Source organism: Pectinophora gossypiella, chromosome 9, assembly GCF_024362695.1.
Source record: "Pectinophora gossypiella chromosome 9, ilPecGoss1.1, whole genome shotgun sequence".
Classification (NCBI taxonomy): domain Eukaryota; kingdom Metazoa; phylum Arthropoda; class Insecta; order Lepidoptera; family Gelechiidae; genus Pectinophora; species Pectinophora gossypiella.
Window position 1 is genome coordinate 2,396,281 of NC_065412.1, and position 15,976 is coordinate 2,412,256.

General features: G+C 40.0%; 2 protein-coding genes across 5 annotated transcripts in view; both read right to left on the minus strand.

Moving 5' to 3' along the window:
• The window catches only part of LOC126369432 (peroxiredoxin-4-like), a 196,628-nt gene that overhangs the window by 81,687 nt on the left and 98,965 nt on the right, over positions 1-15,976 (minus strand). The gene's annotated exons all lie outside the window — the stretch shown is intronic.
• LOC126369370 (cytosolic carboxypeptidase-like protein 5) overlaps positions 1-15,976 on the minus strand; it is a 30,418-nt gene that overhangs the window by 3,984 nt on the left and 10,458 nt on the right. The window contains exons 9-17 of one of the 4 annotated variants that reach the window (XM_050013734.1): positions 14,973-15,137; positions 13,216-13,304; positions 12,150-12,291; positions 10,652-10,753; positions 9,993-10,121; positions 9,298-9,451; positions 7,283-7,421; positions 6,106-6,316; positions 1,222-1,359 (exon numbers count right to left, since the gene is read on the minus strand). In XM_050013734.1, coding sequence (XP_049869691.1) covers positions 1,222-1,359; positions 6,106-6,316; positions 7,283-7,421; positions 9,298-9,451; positions 9,993-10,121; positions 10,652-10,753; positions 12,150-12,291; positions 13,216-13,304; positions 14,973-15,137 — 1,269 coding nt within the window. Of the gene's footprint in view, positions 1-1,221; positions 1,360-6,090; positions 6,317-7,282; positions 7,422-9,297; positions 9,452-9,992; positions 10,122-10,651; positions 10,754-12,149; positions 12,292-13,215; positions 13,308-14,972; positions 15,138-15,976 lie in introns of all 4 variants that reach the window. The other 3 variants (XM_050013732.1, XM_050013733.1, XM_050013731.1) reach the window with 3 other exon arrangements.

Below are 15,976 nucleotides of genomic sequence, written 5' to 3' on the forward strand. Positions count from 1 at the left end.
GTTGAGTGTTCTTAAATTTTGGCAGGTCCCCATACTATTTGAGTAAACAAACATATTGTTTTGGTTATATTTTTGAACTATAACCCTTGGCGCAGCGTTTAACTGCAACGACCTCCGTGGTCCAGTGGTTGAGCGTTGGGCTCACGATCCGGAGGTCCCGGGTTCGATTCCCGGTGGGGACATATTATCACAAAAATTACTTTGTGGTCCCTAGTTTGGTTAGGACATTACAGGCTGATCACCTGATTGTCCGAAAGTAAGACGATCCGTGCTTCGGAAGGGACGTTAAGCCGTTGGTCCCGGTTACTACTTACTGATGTAAGTACGTAGTCGTTATTATGAGTCATGTCAGGGGCCTATGGCGGCTCAATAGTAACCCTGACACCAGGGTTGATGAGGTTGGTAATTCACCTCACAACCCACACGATAGAAGATGGAAGAAGACTGCAAAATCAGTGTTATATTTATTCCCTAAAGATCGGAAATATTCTCAACCAAAACTGTCTTTTTTCAACTGATGGCTTTTCTTTTTCGTAACTCATCCTTCAGGATACATAATAATAATATACCTATCGCTACTCCAACAGACGTCGACCAAACTTTGACTGAACCAGACATTGAAACTGAAATACACTTGGCCTAGGCCCGTGTATTTCATTAGTACACCAATATTTCTTAAAAATATTGAGAATCTTAAAGATAAATAACAAATAATAATAAACGTTCCATTCCATGTTGCTCCACATATTATAGCAACTTTTCACGATCTTTAGCTGGACAGTATGGCATACATACATAAACAGCCTATATACGTCCCACTGCTGGGCACAGGCCTCCCCTCAATCAACCGGAGGGGGTATGGAGCATACTCCACCACGCTGCTCCAATGCGGGTTGGTGGAGGTGTTTTTACGGCTAATAGCCGGGACCAACGGCTTAACGTGCCCTCCGAAGCACGGAATCATCTTACTTTTTCGGACAATCAGGTGATTCAAGCCTGAAAAGTCCTTGTCGAAAGTGATTTCGACAATGTCCCCATCGGGAATCGAACCCGGACCTCCAGATCGTGAGCCTAACGCTCTAACCACTAGACCACCGAGGTTGTTTATACAGTATGGAGAACTGTCAAAATGTCAACAGTGCTGCCGCCTACATTTGAACTTCTAGTTTTTATCCTCATTCCTTCAAAGCCTAGATGTAGCCCCTCGTTCGCCCCTCGTACCTGCGGCCGCATGGTCTTCGTATGCGCACGCAGCCAGTCCCTCACGGCGGCCAGGTTGCGGTGCTCGGAGCACGGGATACGCGAGTTGGGGTGCTGCCCCGTGAGGTCCAGGATGGACGCGCCCAGGGAACGACCCACCTGGAGGCAACATGGTTACATTATTACTGATGGTTATATTGTTAGACCATTACCTGTCACGTTGGTCTAACAGAAAGCTCGAGGTGTGGGTACTTAGGGTGGTATTAATAAACAAATCTCAGCTTCGTGACTACCCTCAAAATCATGCTCATGTCCCTGTTTTTATTTAAGAACTGTAACATTGATATTCTCAGCTGAGATTGGTTTATTAAAACAACCCTAAGTTCATCTTGCGATACAAATCTTACAACAAGTATGTAAGTCTAAGTACCTACATCATCTTTATACTAGCGTCCCGTTTTTACAGGGTTCGCCTCCTAACTAGACATGTCAAATCGTCTTTTCCGGTTTTTTGCAGAAGTGACTGCCAATCGGATTTTACAACCTGAAGGGAAACCAACTCAGTTACGTGCTAGGTCACATACCTCCGAAAACACATTTCTAAGTATGTGGGTTTTCTTCACGATATTTTCCCTCTCAGGTAAGTATATGACAACTATGATCTAAACATGAAGATGTACCAAGTACGTAGAGGTAAAATATTAATCTTAATCCTTATAATTTTCTAATCTGTTACTTCTAAATAGTACGTTATATTGAGGACTAAACCCCTGTGCTATGTATGATCACGAGTACTAATATGTATACACTTTGATACCATGTCACATTAACTTTTTTGACAAATTACACCGTAAGTCTCATTAAATGTCAAATATGATAGTGCGACAGGGTTCTAATGTGGGTACATGATATTACTCATGACTATACATAAAAGCGGATAGCGTACTCCACCTATTTCTAAAAAAATGAGTTAAAACTCATCGCGCCTGTATCACAGGCAGAAGTATATAGTACGGTCACGAGCATTAATATGTATACACTTTGGTACCACGTCACATTAAATTTTTTGACAAATTGAACTGTAAGTCTCACTAAATGTCAAATATGTTAGTGCGACAGAGACCTAAAGCGGGTACATTATATTGCTCTTGACTGTACACTTAGTCCTAGCTGGCTATGTTTGTATTATTTTTGTGTTTGCTTGAAGAGGTATGTGGGTCATTCTTCTTTTTTATCGACAATAAAAAGACATTTTCTCGATTTATCGGATTTAACATCTTTAAAATTATAACGGCAATAAATATTTTAAAACATCATATAAAGATGTGTCTGTAGAGGACTATTTAGTGGTTCTCTTTATCTTGGTAACATACTTTTCTTTGCAGGCGCATTCCAAAAAATATTGTGACAGAGTGGCCCTTTTCATCGGAGACAGCATTTCAATTTACCACTCTGTCACATAATTTTGTTAAAAAAGATCAAGCTACGTTAATAACTAATTGAGGAACCGATTAGTACTTTGCTTGTATTTTGAGTATAATAAGATAACTATATTTTTGGACAATCAAAACATGAAATAAAATTCTAAAACATAACTTATCAGAAGCAGAACGAAGGACAGATCATTGTCGATAAAAAAGAAGAACAACCCATATATATATTTAAAATACCAAGCATAGGGAGCGTGAGGACAGTACCACTCATTGATGCATTAAGCAGTGTAATAAAAACAAAACCTTCCACAAAGTAAAATATAACCTAAAACAGTTGCCTCGGCCGTCATAGACGGCAATACGGCTCACCACCTATCACGCTGGTCTAACAGAAAGCTCGGCGACACGTCGGTACTTAGTTCATCTTGCGATGGATGTACCCTCTGACTACCTCCATTGGGTTGTAGTCAGCTTATGAGCGTATACGTTACGTTTATTATTAGGCAGCCAAATTACTAAATTGTATAACAATATTTTATGTTTTTATTAAGAACATCAAGGGATTGTGCCGAGGTTTTTCTTGCAGCTTCTTTTCCCCGGCTTTACAGGCGGTGAGAAGCTGTACATTTTAAATTCGTACGTGTCGCTTACGTGACAAACTTGTCGATTACGTGACGCAGCATTTTTGTTAGATTTTTTTGGAAATGATAATCGTAAGAAGTATATTTTTTGTTGAAAATAAAAATGTGTACCATATTCTTGTATTATGTTATTAAACCCTTTCCATATTATTAATAATTTCGCTGAAATTTTCAAACTTACAGTCAGCTTTCAAAACGCGGTAGATTTGATGTCGCTTACGTGACGCTTTTTATTGTACTGGTAACTCAGCACATAGTGATATATAATAAAAGTATGTGGTATACCTTTATGAACCAACCATTTATCTATAAGGAAATATCATTCATTACTCTCTATAGGTTACTGTTAAAGTTTTACAGACTGGTAAACTTTAAAAAAGGAGTACGAATGTCGGTTACGTGACCATGGAATGCTCCTGCAGTAGTTTTAGGCGGATGACACGTTCCTTATGTAAAAAATGACGATTCAAAGTGTAACTATGTTACCTACTGAATAAATATATTTTTGAATTTGAATTTAAAAATATAAAGTTACTCAAAAATACTAGGAAATGTATGCGTCCCTTTACAACACACCATAATCTGATTTTATCACATGTGACATAACAACGACCAGCATAACTTTAACGGTTACTCCTGTTCGACACATAATGGCCCCGATTCCTGCAAGACACCTCATAATTTTATTTTAACATAAACCTGTCATTTTCTTATCCACCGAAAAGGAAAGAGACGGATGATTGACAACAGCGGGCTTAGCACCGTAAGCGTGCGACTCTTTCTCGCTTCGACATACGTCACCTGTCACTCTCTCACAGTACTGCACAGAAAGAGACATATGATCTCTGTCGCGGCGAGAAAGAGTCTCGTGCTTACGGTGCTAAGCCCGCTGTTAATTTTAAAATGAATGAGTAGCCCGGGCGAATCAAATAGGTTTTTCGTTGGTATGCAAAGCGTTTGACGTGTGCTGTCAACTTAATTCTATCGGGTTATTGGTCAACGTAAAATTTTTAGAGGGTTGTCTTAATTTTGTGCCTAAAATTGCAGTGTATTTCATAAATTTTATGGCTGTAGATTACTTGTTCCTTTCCTTTTCGGCGGATACGAAAATGACACATACAACTTAAAATAAAATTAGATGGTGTCTACAGGAATTAGCACCAATATATCTAAGCTGTATAAATAAACAAATACTTATATACAGGGTGGCCAAGAAGTTCACAGAAAAAATAGATAGAGGGGCTCATTAGCTACCAGAAACACTCCCATGTATGTTCAGCAATTATTTACGGTTTAGGAGATATGACCCATTTTGTACCTTTTTCTAGATTTTCTACTTTACTTCAGAATTAATCATTTTGTGGCTGTATACGGTGTGTTGTAGTATATATACGATGTTTTGTATAAATCTGGAGGTTTTTGAAGATACTGCATGGTATATAAGCGTAGACCAAAGCACTATCTAGTGAGAGTACAATAAGCTACATACAGTTACGCAAAGTAGCAACTCTATAATACATATGTTATACTGGATATAATGAGTGGTGGACAAACCTCCAAAGGGTCTATGTCTTCGAAAACCTCCAGAAAAGCTTTCCATTTGCTTTGTAGTCTCATCTGAAATATTTTTTGTCTACTTGTACAATTTATAACATCTTTATATTAAACTTAATTAATTTCAGTCCAACGCCCAGTATTTATGCAAAACGCACGATGTGTAAGTCCGAAATATTAATTAAAAACGATTAACCACTATTAATATCGTTGCAGTGTTTTGTTTGTGCTGATCCGAGCATTCCAAAAATATGTTTCAATACAAAAATGCCCACAATTAAAAAAAAACCTATCTACAATCGGGTAGTTTCCTGGGTTAAAGAAAAATTATAAAACTCTGATTACTAAATAAGGACAGATCTAAAGGTATAAATAGAAAAAAGAAAACGTATATTAATAAAGAAAAAGGTAAGTGCGACATTTTGTCACGATTTTCTACGATGTCACAGTTTTCTTTTTCATACAAATTCCATAGTAATTTCGTGTTGTGACGTTCAGTAAAATGTAACTGATTTGACTAGTTGGAAACTACCCTATTTTAGATTGCGAAGATGTTATAAACTGAATCGGATCCAAAGAATTACATTATACAGGATGAAAAACCTAACTAAAACGGGCTCATTTCGTACTAAAAATAAAACCGAAATCTGTCAAAATAATAAATCAAAAACACTCCGTGTAAAGTGGGCATACTAATTTCCTTCAATTAGACAATTATCATAATTAAAACATACAATACTGAACTACCTAACGCGGTAAGAACCCGGTATTATGTGTTTTAATTATGATAATAACCGCGTAAACCTCAAACAATGGCCCCGATTCCTGCAGACACCTCCTAATTTTACTTTAAGTTATACCTGTCATTTTCTTATCCGCCGAAAAGGAAAGGGACGGATGATTGACAGCTCTTAATTTTAGAAAGAATGAGTAAATGAATGAGTAACCCGGGCGAATCAAAAAGGTATCTCGCTGGTATGCAAACCGTTTGACGTGTGCTGTCAAATTAATTCTGTTGGGTTATTGGCCCTAGACGGTTGTTTTAGATTTGTGTTTAAAATTGACGTGTGTTCCATAAACTTTATGCTTGTCGATTACCCGTCCCTTTCCTTTTCGGCGGATAAGAAAATGACAGATATAACTTAAAATAAAATTAGATGGTATTTAAAGGAACTAGCACCAATGTATCTTTACGAAATGAGCGTAGACTACAATTTGGCTAACAACAACGAGCAACTACACACATCGGGCGACGCACAAACCTGGAAGGGGTTTACCTCTTCGAAGATGTGAGGCGTGTACTTGGGCGGGACCGCGCCATTGGTCGAGGAAGCACTGCCGGGGCCGTCGCGGACCGTCGGCGGGAGCACGTTGACCAGCCGGCCCGTGTTGTAGTTGCATTCCAGGGTGTACGAGCGGACCAGCCCGGTTGCTTTGTATACCGCCACGCGGCCAGAGCCTTCGCGGGACATGCCGTCGCGGCGGTCTCTGTTGAGGACAGTTGGGAATAGTCAACAAACGTCCTCAACACAGGCGTTCCAAATTCAAAACTTTTATTTCGGATATTTTTTTCCACCCATAGTTGTTAGTAAATAAATTATGAACTATGTCATCATCATCATCACCAGCCCATTAACGTCCCCACTGCTGGGGCACGGGCCTTCCCTATGGATGGATAGGGAGATCGGGCCTTAAACCACCACGCGGGCCCAGTGCGGATTGGTGGTTATTAACGACTGCTAATGCAGCCGGGACCAACGGCTTAACGTGCCTTCCGAAGCACGGAGGAGCTCGAGATGAAACATTTTTTTGTGGTAACCCATCTTAAGACCGGCTTTTGCGAAAGTTGCTTAACTTCAACAATCGCAGACCGAGCGCGTTTACCGCTGCGCCATCGAGCTCCTCATGAACTATGTAATTAACATGAAACGACAAACATACAATTAGGTATGTGAGACAGTTTGATCCAATCCCTCACATATAGACACCTTTCATCTATCGAGATGATAAATATTGACAGGCGATGGAAAATTCCACTTGATATTAACTCAGAATCGCTGAATCATCCCTTTCAGTATTCGTTACGATGTCACTAACACCTCGTACAAGCACATGCAAGTACATATGGGTGTTAGTGACACCGTAACAAATACTGAGGGGGATGATTCAGACGATGATTCTGAGTTGATATCAAGTTTTCTTGTCATTTTTAGTGTTTTGTTAAATTATTTTCAGTTCCACACTTTTTCAAAAATATTTGTTGAAAATTCTACTTGATATCAACTCAGAATCATCGTCTGAATCATCCTTCAAAGTTTTCGTTATGATGTCCCTAACACCCTGTATAGAATCGAAGCTTTATATGTTTAAATTTTTGTTTGAGAGTTTCCGTAACCACGGGTGATTGTGACAAAGTCCTTTACAAAAGGAATATTTTTATAAAAGTATACATACTTGAGGTACATGTTCCTCTCAGTGAAGTTGCACGAGGAGAAGTGGAAGTGAAGGTTGTTGAGCGACATGATGCGCGGGAGCAGCATGCACTCCACGCACGACTCCAGCTCATCAAAGTGGTTGCCATACATGAAGATACCTGAGGCAAATAGTCGCAAAGTGGTGTAGCAGGATCATCATTTAAAAATAAAATTAAGACATTTGTAATTAATATACAGCTGCATTCTGCCAAAAATATCCTTATCTTCAAATTTTAATTGTTATTTTACCTCCTACTCTCTATACGCAAAACCTTATCTCATATTTAACTGGTTTCATAATTGTATGACAACCAGCAACAATTTATTTACGTGACCGAAATTTACCTATAGTTATCCTAACTATTCGGGGCATACGTTTCACACGCACTCTTACACACCCTCTTAACGAACATACGCACACACATCCTAACAAACACACGCAAATACACCCTCTACATGCATTGTAATCCACACATTATTAACACAGTTCATTAATTTTAATTTGTTTGATTATTGTTTAGATTTAAGCATTTTTTTTGGGGGCACAGCTGAAAATCAGCGTTATGGATCTCCCTCAATGTCGGAGTGTCACAACATATTGCAGAGCTGACGTCCCTTTTTAGAAATAAGGTTTAATTATTGTGTTCACTTCTACTGTGTACCTATACCTACTTATATCTAAAATAAATGATTTCTAGATTTCTATTCTATTCATGACCAGGAGTGGTGCACGTAAGGATTCATCACCACCAATTTAAGAGCCACGCTCTTGTCGGTGCAGCATTCTGCATGCTACTTTTTAGGGAAAAACAGGGCAGTGGTTTCCCTCTTGCTTTCCGCCCCCGCTGTATTCTGTCTGTCCCGAGTGGCATGGCGTCCAGAGGGCCTAGCACCGTAAGCACGCGACTGGTTCTCCCCGACAGACAGATATCATTTGTCTCTCTCTGTGCAGTACCGTGAGAGAGTGACGGGTGACGTCTGTCGAGGCGAGATAGAGTCGCGCGCTTACGGTGCTAAGCCCGCAGAGTAGTCTATTTCAAAGCCGTGCTAGGACATAAGGCTTTCTGAATCTATATTACAAAAGTGAAGTTCATTCACTCACTGACTCATTCATCAGGAAATCTCAGGAACTACAAATGCTAGGAGACTCAAATTTTGCATGGGGGTTCCTTTTAGAACGTAATTGCTTACTAAGATGGCAAATTTAGCGAAATTCAACCCCTAAGGCGGTAAAAAAGGTGTGGCAAAGTTTGTATGAAACTTTTATAGTTTTAATAGTAGGGTTTCGAAATTACTAGAAAATGCTCATTATTGAAATAAAGTGTATTTAATTATTTTTCAAAACAACCCTTACAAAGGGGTGAAATAGAGGGTGTAAGTTGGGAAAACATTTTATTTTTAAAGCTATCCACTCCAAACACAATACACTACCCGTACGATGCCGGGACAGGTTGCTAGTAATGAAATAAATTTAAAAGAGTACTTCGTCCTTGGTTACCGCTACGCCTATGGTATAAGAAAACCAGGTATGCTCAAAAATGACAGCTAACATTTCAAGGTTAGCCCAGCTGACGTCATCTCGCCCTGTGTTGCCATTTGCATAACTAATGTTTTTAATTTTATTTGCAAGGAAATTTTGAACTTTTAGTAAAAGATTTACTTACAGTTTTAATGATTTTTACATATGTGACAAGTAATAGTAATTAAATACATAAGTCAGTAATTAATTTAATTTTCAATAATGAAATTTACGTCCTTAGAATGTTGGAGATATCAATTTAATGGTAAACGGAGTAAACGGAAGCGGTCAGGTACGCAGGATATATTAAGGTGCGCAGACGTTCGCGCAAAATGCAGGCGCACATACTCGTCTTACCCCTCTCTTATTTAATGGTAACACTTACGTCATCAAAGGGTTAGCAATGGCTTGTCATAGGATTGAGCATACCTGGTTTACTCAATACCATGACGACGCCAAACTACGATAATGCTGACCTTTCTTCGAAGCATGTCCATGCAGATCAATGTAGAGGTAAAGCCCCGATTCGGGCTCCTTGGGTGGCGGTGGCGGCGGCGGGGGCTTGTTTGCCGGCTTCTTGCGGAAGCTGCGGGGCGCAGGCTTCTTCTCTTCTTTGGGCGGCGGTGGGGGCTGGGCAGAGATTATAAACATGTACGAGGATTTGTTGATTCTTACAATGTAACCACAAGTATAACAAAATTCGTTACTTCTGTGTGCGTATAGTATCTCTGCATATAGTCTCATCATCATCTCTCTAGCATTATCCCGTTTTTTTCAGGATCCGCTTACTTAACCTGAAGATTTGACAGGTCCGGTTTTATACAGAAGAGACTGCCTGTCTGACCTTCCAACCCGCGAAGGGAAAACCAGCCCAATACAGGTTAGGTCACGTACCTCCGAAAATGCATTTCTCGAGAATATGTTTTCCTTCACCGCTGAGCACTGGATAATCATTTATGATCCAATCATATCTATAATATCTGTGCATATAGTCTGTGAGTATAGTATCTATGTATATAGTCTTCTATGTATAGTCTGAGTGTGCATAGTCAATGTTCGTGTTGCTTTTGTGTGTATAGTCTGTGTGCGTATAGTTTGTGTGCGTATAATCTCAGTGCGTATAATCTGAGTGAGTCTAATCTGTGTGCGTATAGGCTGTGTACATAGTTACCGGCAGCGTGTCCCCGGTGGTGTGCGGGTGGGCGCCGGGCGGGCTGTCGGCGCGGATGGAGCCGCTGTCGCCGGCGGACACGGCCACGCTGGCCACTGACACCGTGTCGCACACCTGCATCGTCAGCACCTGACCCATATAACATTGTCAATAGGTAGCTTTGTATGAACAATGTTATATATCTAGCTAAGTCTAACAAGAGACTCAATAAATTATTATTTTTCCACTGGAATGAGCCATTGGCTACCGGGTCCAGTGGTTGAGCATTGGGCTCACGATCCGGAGGTCCCGGGTTCTAATCCCGAGGGGACATATCACCAAAAAACGCTTTCGGCTGATCAACCGATTGTCTGAAAATAAGATGATCCGTGCTTCGGAAGGCACTTTAAGCCGTTGGTCCCGGTTACTAATTACTGATGTAGTAAGTTAATAGCCGTTACATGGGCTTTGGCGGTTCAATAATAGCCCTGACACCAGGATTGATGAGGTTTTCACAACCCATACGATAGAAGAAGAACTGGTAAGGGACCATTCCAGTAAAATTTTGGCGTTGTATTCACTCGCTGGACTTGAATCATCAGAATAATGTGAACCAGGTTTGAGGCTATCAAAACAAAGAAGAATGAGTAAGAAAGAGTGAGCTGTGTACTCGTACTTACAATCTCCTCGTTGTTATCAGAGATCATGTACCGCTTGAAGCAGTTGGTGCAGAAGTACACGCTGTCATCCCGCTCCTTCGCCTCGCGTTCAAGTTCCGCTTGCTGCAAGAGACGGTCACAGGGTTATTTAAAGTGCCTCTTTGAATCTCCCATTTGAATATCTGATTACTAGAAGGCCAGTTTTGACACTTAAGGTGGTATTAATAAACTAATCTCAACTTCGAGATTGCCCTCAAGATCATGTCAATGTGACAGTTCTCATATAAAAACAGGAACTTGAGCATGATCTTGAGGGCAGTCTCAGCTGAGATTAGTTTATTAATAACACCCCGAAAAGATCCGATGGTGAATCCCGTTGCAATTTTGAAGTACAGTCGGCAGTGATATCTAATTACTAGATGGAAGTGTATCAGCGATGGAGTTGAGCGATGGAGAAACTTGCATCTGTCGCCTGATTTCAACCATAAACTGAGATAGCACTCCTGAAAAGGTTTTAAGTGTTCCTAAATATGTTGAGAGTACATATGTGCTTGGATCGCAACGTTTTTTTTATCTTCTAATAAGTGCTACTTATTGTAGTAACTAGTGATACCTATGCAAAAATAATGTTATAGTGTATGGGGGTATTTATTGTATTGTACGGGCATTATTACTTGATATATAAAAAAATATAAAAAAAATAGTAGGTACGGTCACGAGTACTAATATACACTTTGAAACCATGTCACATTAACTTTTTTGACAAATTAAACCGTAAGTCTCATTAAATGTCAAATATGATAGTGGGATAGGGTTCTAAAGTGGGTACATGATATTGCCCATGACTGTACGACTACACGACAGCTAAGTCTAACCTTAGCCTCCGAGTCTTCGAACTGTTTCTTCTGGTGTTCCCTGTACTCGTCAATTGATCGGTACGTTTGGAGCTCGCGTGACTGTTGGAAATGCGCATAAGTAGGGAAGGTAGCCTGGCAGGGGATCAGAAACAAACAAAATAAAGGTAGACTTCTATGGACTTCGCGGGAATTTTATTTTGTCAAGGTTACTACAGGATTATTCTAAAGTACTCCGTAATTTTATATAAATTTAAAACCAGGGTAGACAGACATGTAGGGGCCTGCGGCGGCTCAATGATATCCCTGACTCCAGTAGGTGAAGTTGGAGATACACATACATAGGGTATGCGCTGTCTTTTGCGATTTTCAGACGTACAAATGATTTATTTAGGATTTCAACGCTCCGTGATGCCTTATAGTCGTAAGACCGAAGGTCCTTTTAAAATCCTCACCCCATTGTTGGCAACCAAACTATTGTGTCTGGAAATCTCGGCTTTAAGGAGGAGAAGGAGGAGAAGAAGGTTAAAGCTGGGTCTTGATAGTGGACGTGGTCATTATACACGGTCTATATAAGATATGCCACAATAACACATAATGTGGCTTCAGTTTTAGCAATTGACTTGACTAAACCCAACACTGTTTCCACAGACTAATATACTCACAGAATAGTTGGAATACCCCGGCACCATGCCAGTGATTCCGGGCATGGTGTCTTCCAGCTTGGAGACGGCGGCACGGCAGTCGCGGCACCAGCCCATCTTCACGTTGGTCAGCCGGGAGTCCTTACCTGACATCGCACTGTCCCTGGACGGAGTAATTAGAGGAGTTACAAAGGTGCTTAAGGGGCTTCTATGGTCAATTGTGCTGTTAGAATCTTGAGCACCAAACCAGATATTGTAGATTGGATTTCTGGTAAGGTCAATTAGCCTGCAGTGAATCGTGGTAGAGGATGCTCCCTACTTCGGTTGCAGGACAGAAAGTAAACGTGGTTTTGGTATTTGCCCATAATTCAGACAAAGCCATTCTCCTGGGGTATCCGAAGTACTAATCCTTGAAAAGTTATAATACAGATGTCCAGTAGGGCAACGTTATAATATGCGCGACGTGATAAAATTTTGTCACGGTCATTTTATCGATTCTGACGATTTAATTATGTCGTTTTGTCGATTGGTGCTAATATGTGAACTCAAATAATTCATGTCGTTCTGTCAAAATACGAACAAAATCACGTGGCACGCATGTTAGGGAAAAAAAAAAATCTCATCGATTTCAACATTTATTGAATCGATCAATAATTCTATCACGATGCGCATGTTAGCCCTGCATGTGAGGATATGTGCGTGGTTGTTTGTTTTATATTTTTATATTTATAAGATGTAATTTGTATCACTAGCTATTGGTCTGTCTGGCCCGGAGTTTAAGTGATAACCACTATATGAGACGCCTCAAAAGGACGCACATATGGGATAACATACAGTAGCACCTTAATGAAGGCAGCCTTCTAACGAGGGGGCCTGTCCTGCACGCCACTAAAACCAAACCATCAGAGCTGCTTATGGTCAGTCGACCGATCGCATGCTTGGGCACAAAAATGAAAAAAAAAAAAAAGCTATTGGTTTTCCAATAAAAATAAAGTGTTTGCTCTGCAGTGGAATCAGGCTGATTAAACAATGATTTACTGATAATGTTAGTGTGGTCACTAAAAAATAATAAAAAATGCGGATATACCCCGTGACCGAGGAGTTGGACTCCATGAGCAGACTGATGCTGTTCTTGAGCGCGTCCCGCAGCGGCCGCAGTGGGTTGTTGCCCGCCACCTGCTGAAACACGCGACATTTTAAAATATACCCGTCACAACAAATTAAAGTGCATCCACCACCTGAACGAGGCGAAGGGGAGAGTTCAAATAATGCCATCAAATCTAAAACCATTGAATTCGATTCAATTGACAACATTTCAAATTTTTAAGCCGTGGTTTTTTTGTGCTATTTCGAAAGTACTTGTTTAAATAGAAGACACGTATTTTTTCTTTTCAAGATTTTTCCACTAGAAGTTACAAAAAATATTTTTTGAAAATTGGATTCTTTGTTTGATAGAATGAAGGCAGTATAATGTAATGTACCTTTGCATGCGTATTTAAAACAAGTCGCAAACAAAGTGTCATGTTATGTATGACATTTACTTTTTTTATAATTTTTATGTAAAGGTCTGAACTTATTATGCCTTCCTCTTCTGACCTCGTGGATTTTTCAATATATTTCTATTATTACTGAATTAAAAAATCTGAAAAAAATGTGTTTTGTGTAAATCATAGAAATATCTCGAAATGGTTTTCGATTTAAGGCACCTTAGTAAAAATGAAATGTTGTCAATTCGGTTCGATTTTTTTTTATTGTCTTTAAATTGAGGACAATATTGGGAGATGATGAATAGTGCTATATAGATCCGATGTAAATATAACCTGTAAACCACATCATAGTTATGTACGAATTCGATTTGTTTATTTTCGAATATTCATGTTTAGAGTACCGAACGGTGATAGAGAAGTGTGTTTTCAAGGTATGTGACCTATCCTGTAATTGAGCTGCTTTTCTCTTTGAGTTGGAAGGACATATTGGTCGTTGCTGGAAAAAATATTTCAAATCTTTAGGTATGACGAATTTCGGGGAAAACGGGATAATGCTAGGGAAATGGTGGCAGTATGTGACAAACAGACAGGATATTGATTTTAAGGATTTGCAATAAAGATTTGGGGGGTTAATACAGCCACAATGAAACAATTCATATAAATAGCAGCATTGCAATTTGAATGTCGAATAGCAACCTTTTAGCCCCCATGAACTCTAGAAGCTTCCTTAAGGACACATGTTTATGGAACGCGATGTTCTTGCGTCACCCAATAGGGTCCACATAATATCAGCGTCGTGGTTCACGCCGCGACTTGTGCTGAGTGAGGCCCTTTTATCTCAGGACGTCCACCACCACCTTATGATCATTTCGACTAACATCCTTCTTGCTTTTTTGTAATTGTTTTAGTGGAAATTTGATATGATATTGTTGTCTTTCTTTTTGTGTGTGGCGTCCTTTCATAATAAACTATTTCTATTCTATTCTATTTTAGTTAGCGACAATGGTGCTGATTCCAGCACACACCGCCTAATTTTATTTTAAGTTATACCTGTCATTTTCTTATCCGCCGAAAAGGAAAGGGACGGGTAATCGACAGGCATAATATTTATGGAACACACGTCAATTTTAAACACAAATTTAAAACAACTTTCTAAAAAATTTTACTTTTGGCTAATAACCCGACAGAATCAATTTGACAGCACACGGCAAACGGTTTGCATACCAGAGAGATACCTATTTTTTTAATTTTAAAATTAACAGTTGTCAATCATCTGTCCCTTTCCTTTTCGGCGGATAAGAAAATGACAGGTATAACTTAAAATAAAATTAGGTGTCTGCAGGAATCGGGGCAATACCTGGGTGGTGAGCTCCTCGCTGGTGCTGAGATGCACGCTGGAGCCGAGGCAGGTCTTGAGCACCTGCTCGTTGAGGAGTGATGGGGACTCCAGGTTGGTGGTCGACTGCTTTGATGACGAGTCACTGGTTTGTGAGGGCATTTCGCGCAAGCTCATGTCGCATACCTGAGGTGAAGGTTTATTATGAATTACGATTTGCGATACTGCTCACTCCTTCACTTTCACCACCTATCACGTTAGTCTATCAGGGAGCTCGGTGAAGCTTGGGTGCTTAGGGGGGTTAAAAAGGCCACATTGAAACAATTCATCTCTATAGCAATATTGCAATTTGACATTTGCGCATATAAAAGTAAGTGCGCAATGTCAACAAATATCAAATAGCAATATTACTTTCTTAGATTAATTGCTTTGATGTGGCTTTTTGAAACCCCCGGATTATCTTACTGGTTATGTTTTAGTATTTGTGTTCAATCATTTGGGAATCAATTTTTTGTTTATTGTATTTTTCATCCGGCCTAGTGGCGGCCCTAGCAAAATATTTAGGTGGTGCGAGATTTCAAAGTGGCACCCCTCAGTCCCTTAAAATACAAATTTTTTCGATCAGTTTACGGCCACCGAAATTTACCTAACGGCCACTCGGTACGAGTTCTATGTGGCCACAATCCAACCCGATGAAGATAGTTTGCGGCCAGGGTGGACCAGTCTTGGGTGATTTTAAACCCCCCCTATTTCGGCGCCCGGTACGGTCGCACCGCTCGCACCGCCCTAGAGCCGCCACTGATCCGACCTACTGGAAAATCGTTCATTCAAATCCCATGTTATCTTGTCAAATAAAAAACCGATTTAATCAAATATCCAAATTTCACGAGTAAGGCTTTAGATAAAATTGACGTCAACGAGTGTTGAACAATCGGCTAATCGATATGCCGTTAATAATATAAGCTTGTATTGAAATGGATGGCTTCCGTCGTTAGAACTCGTGAAGTTGTAATGATTGCTGTGAA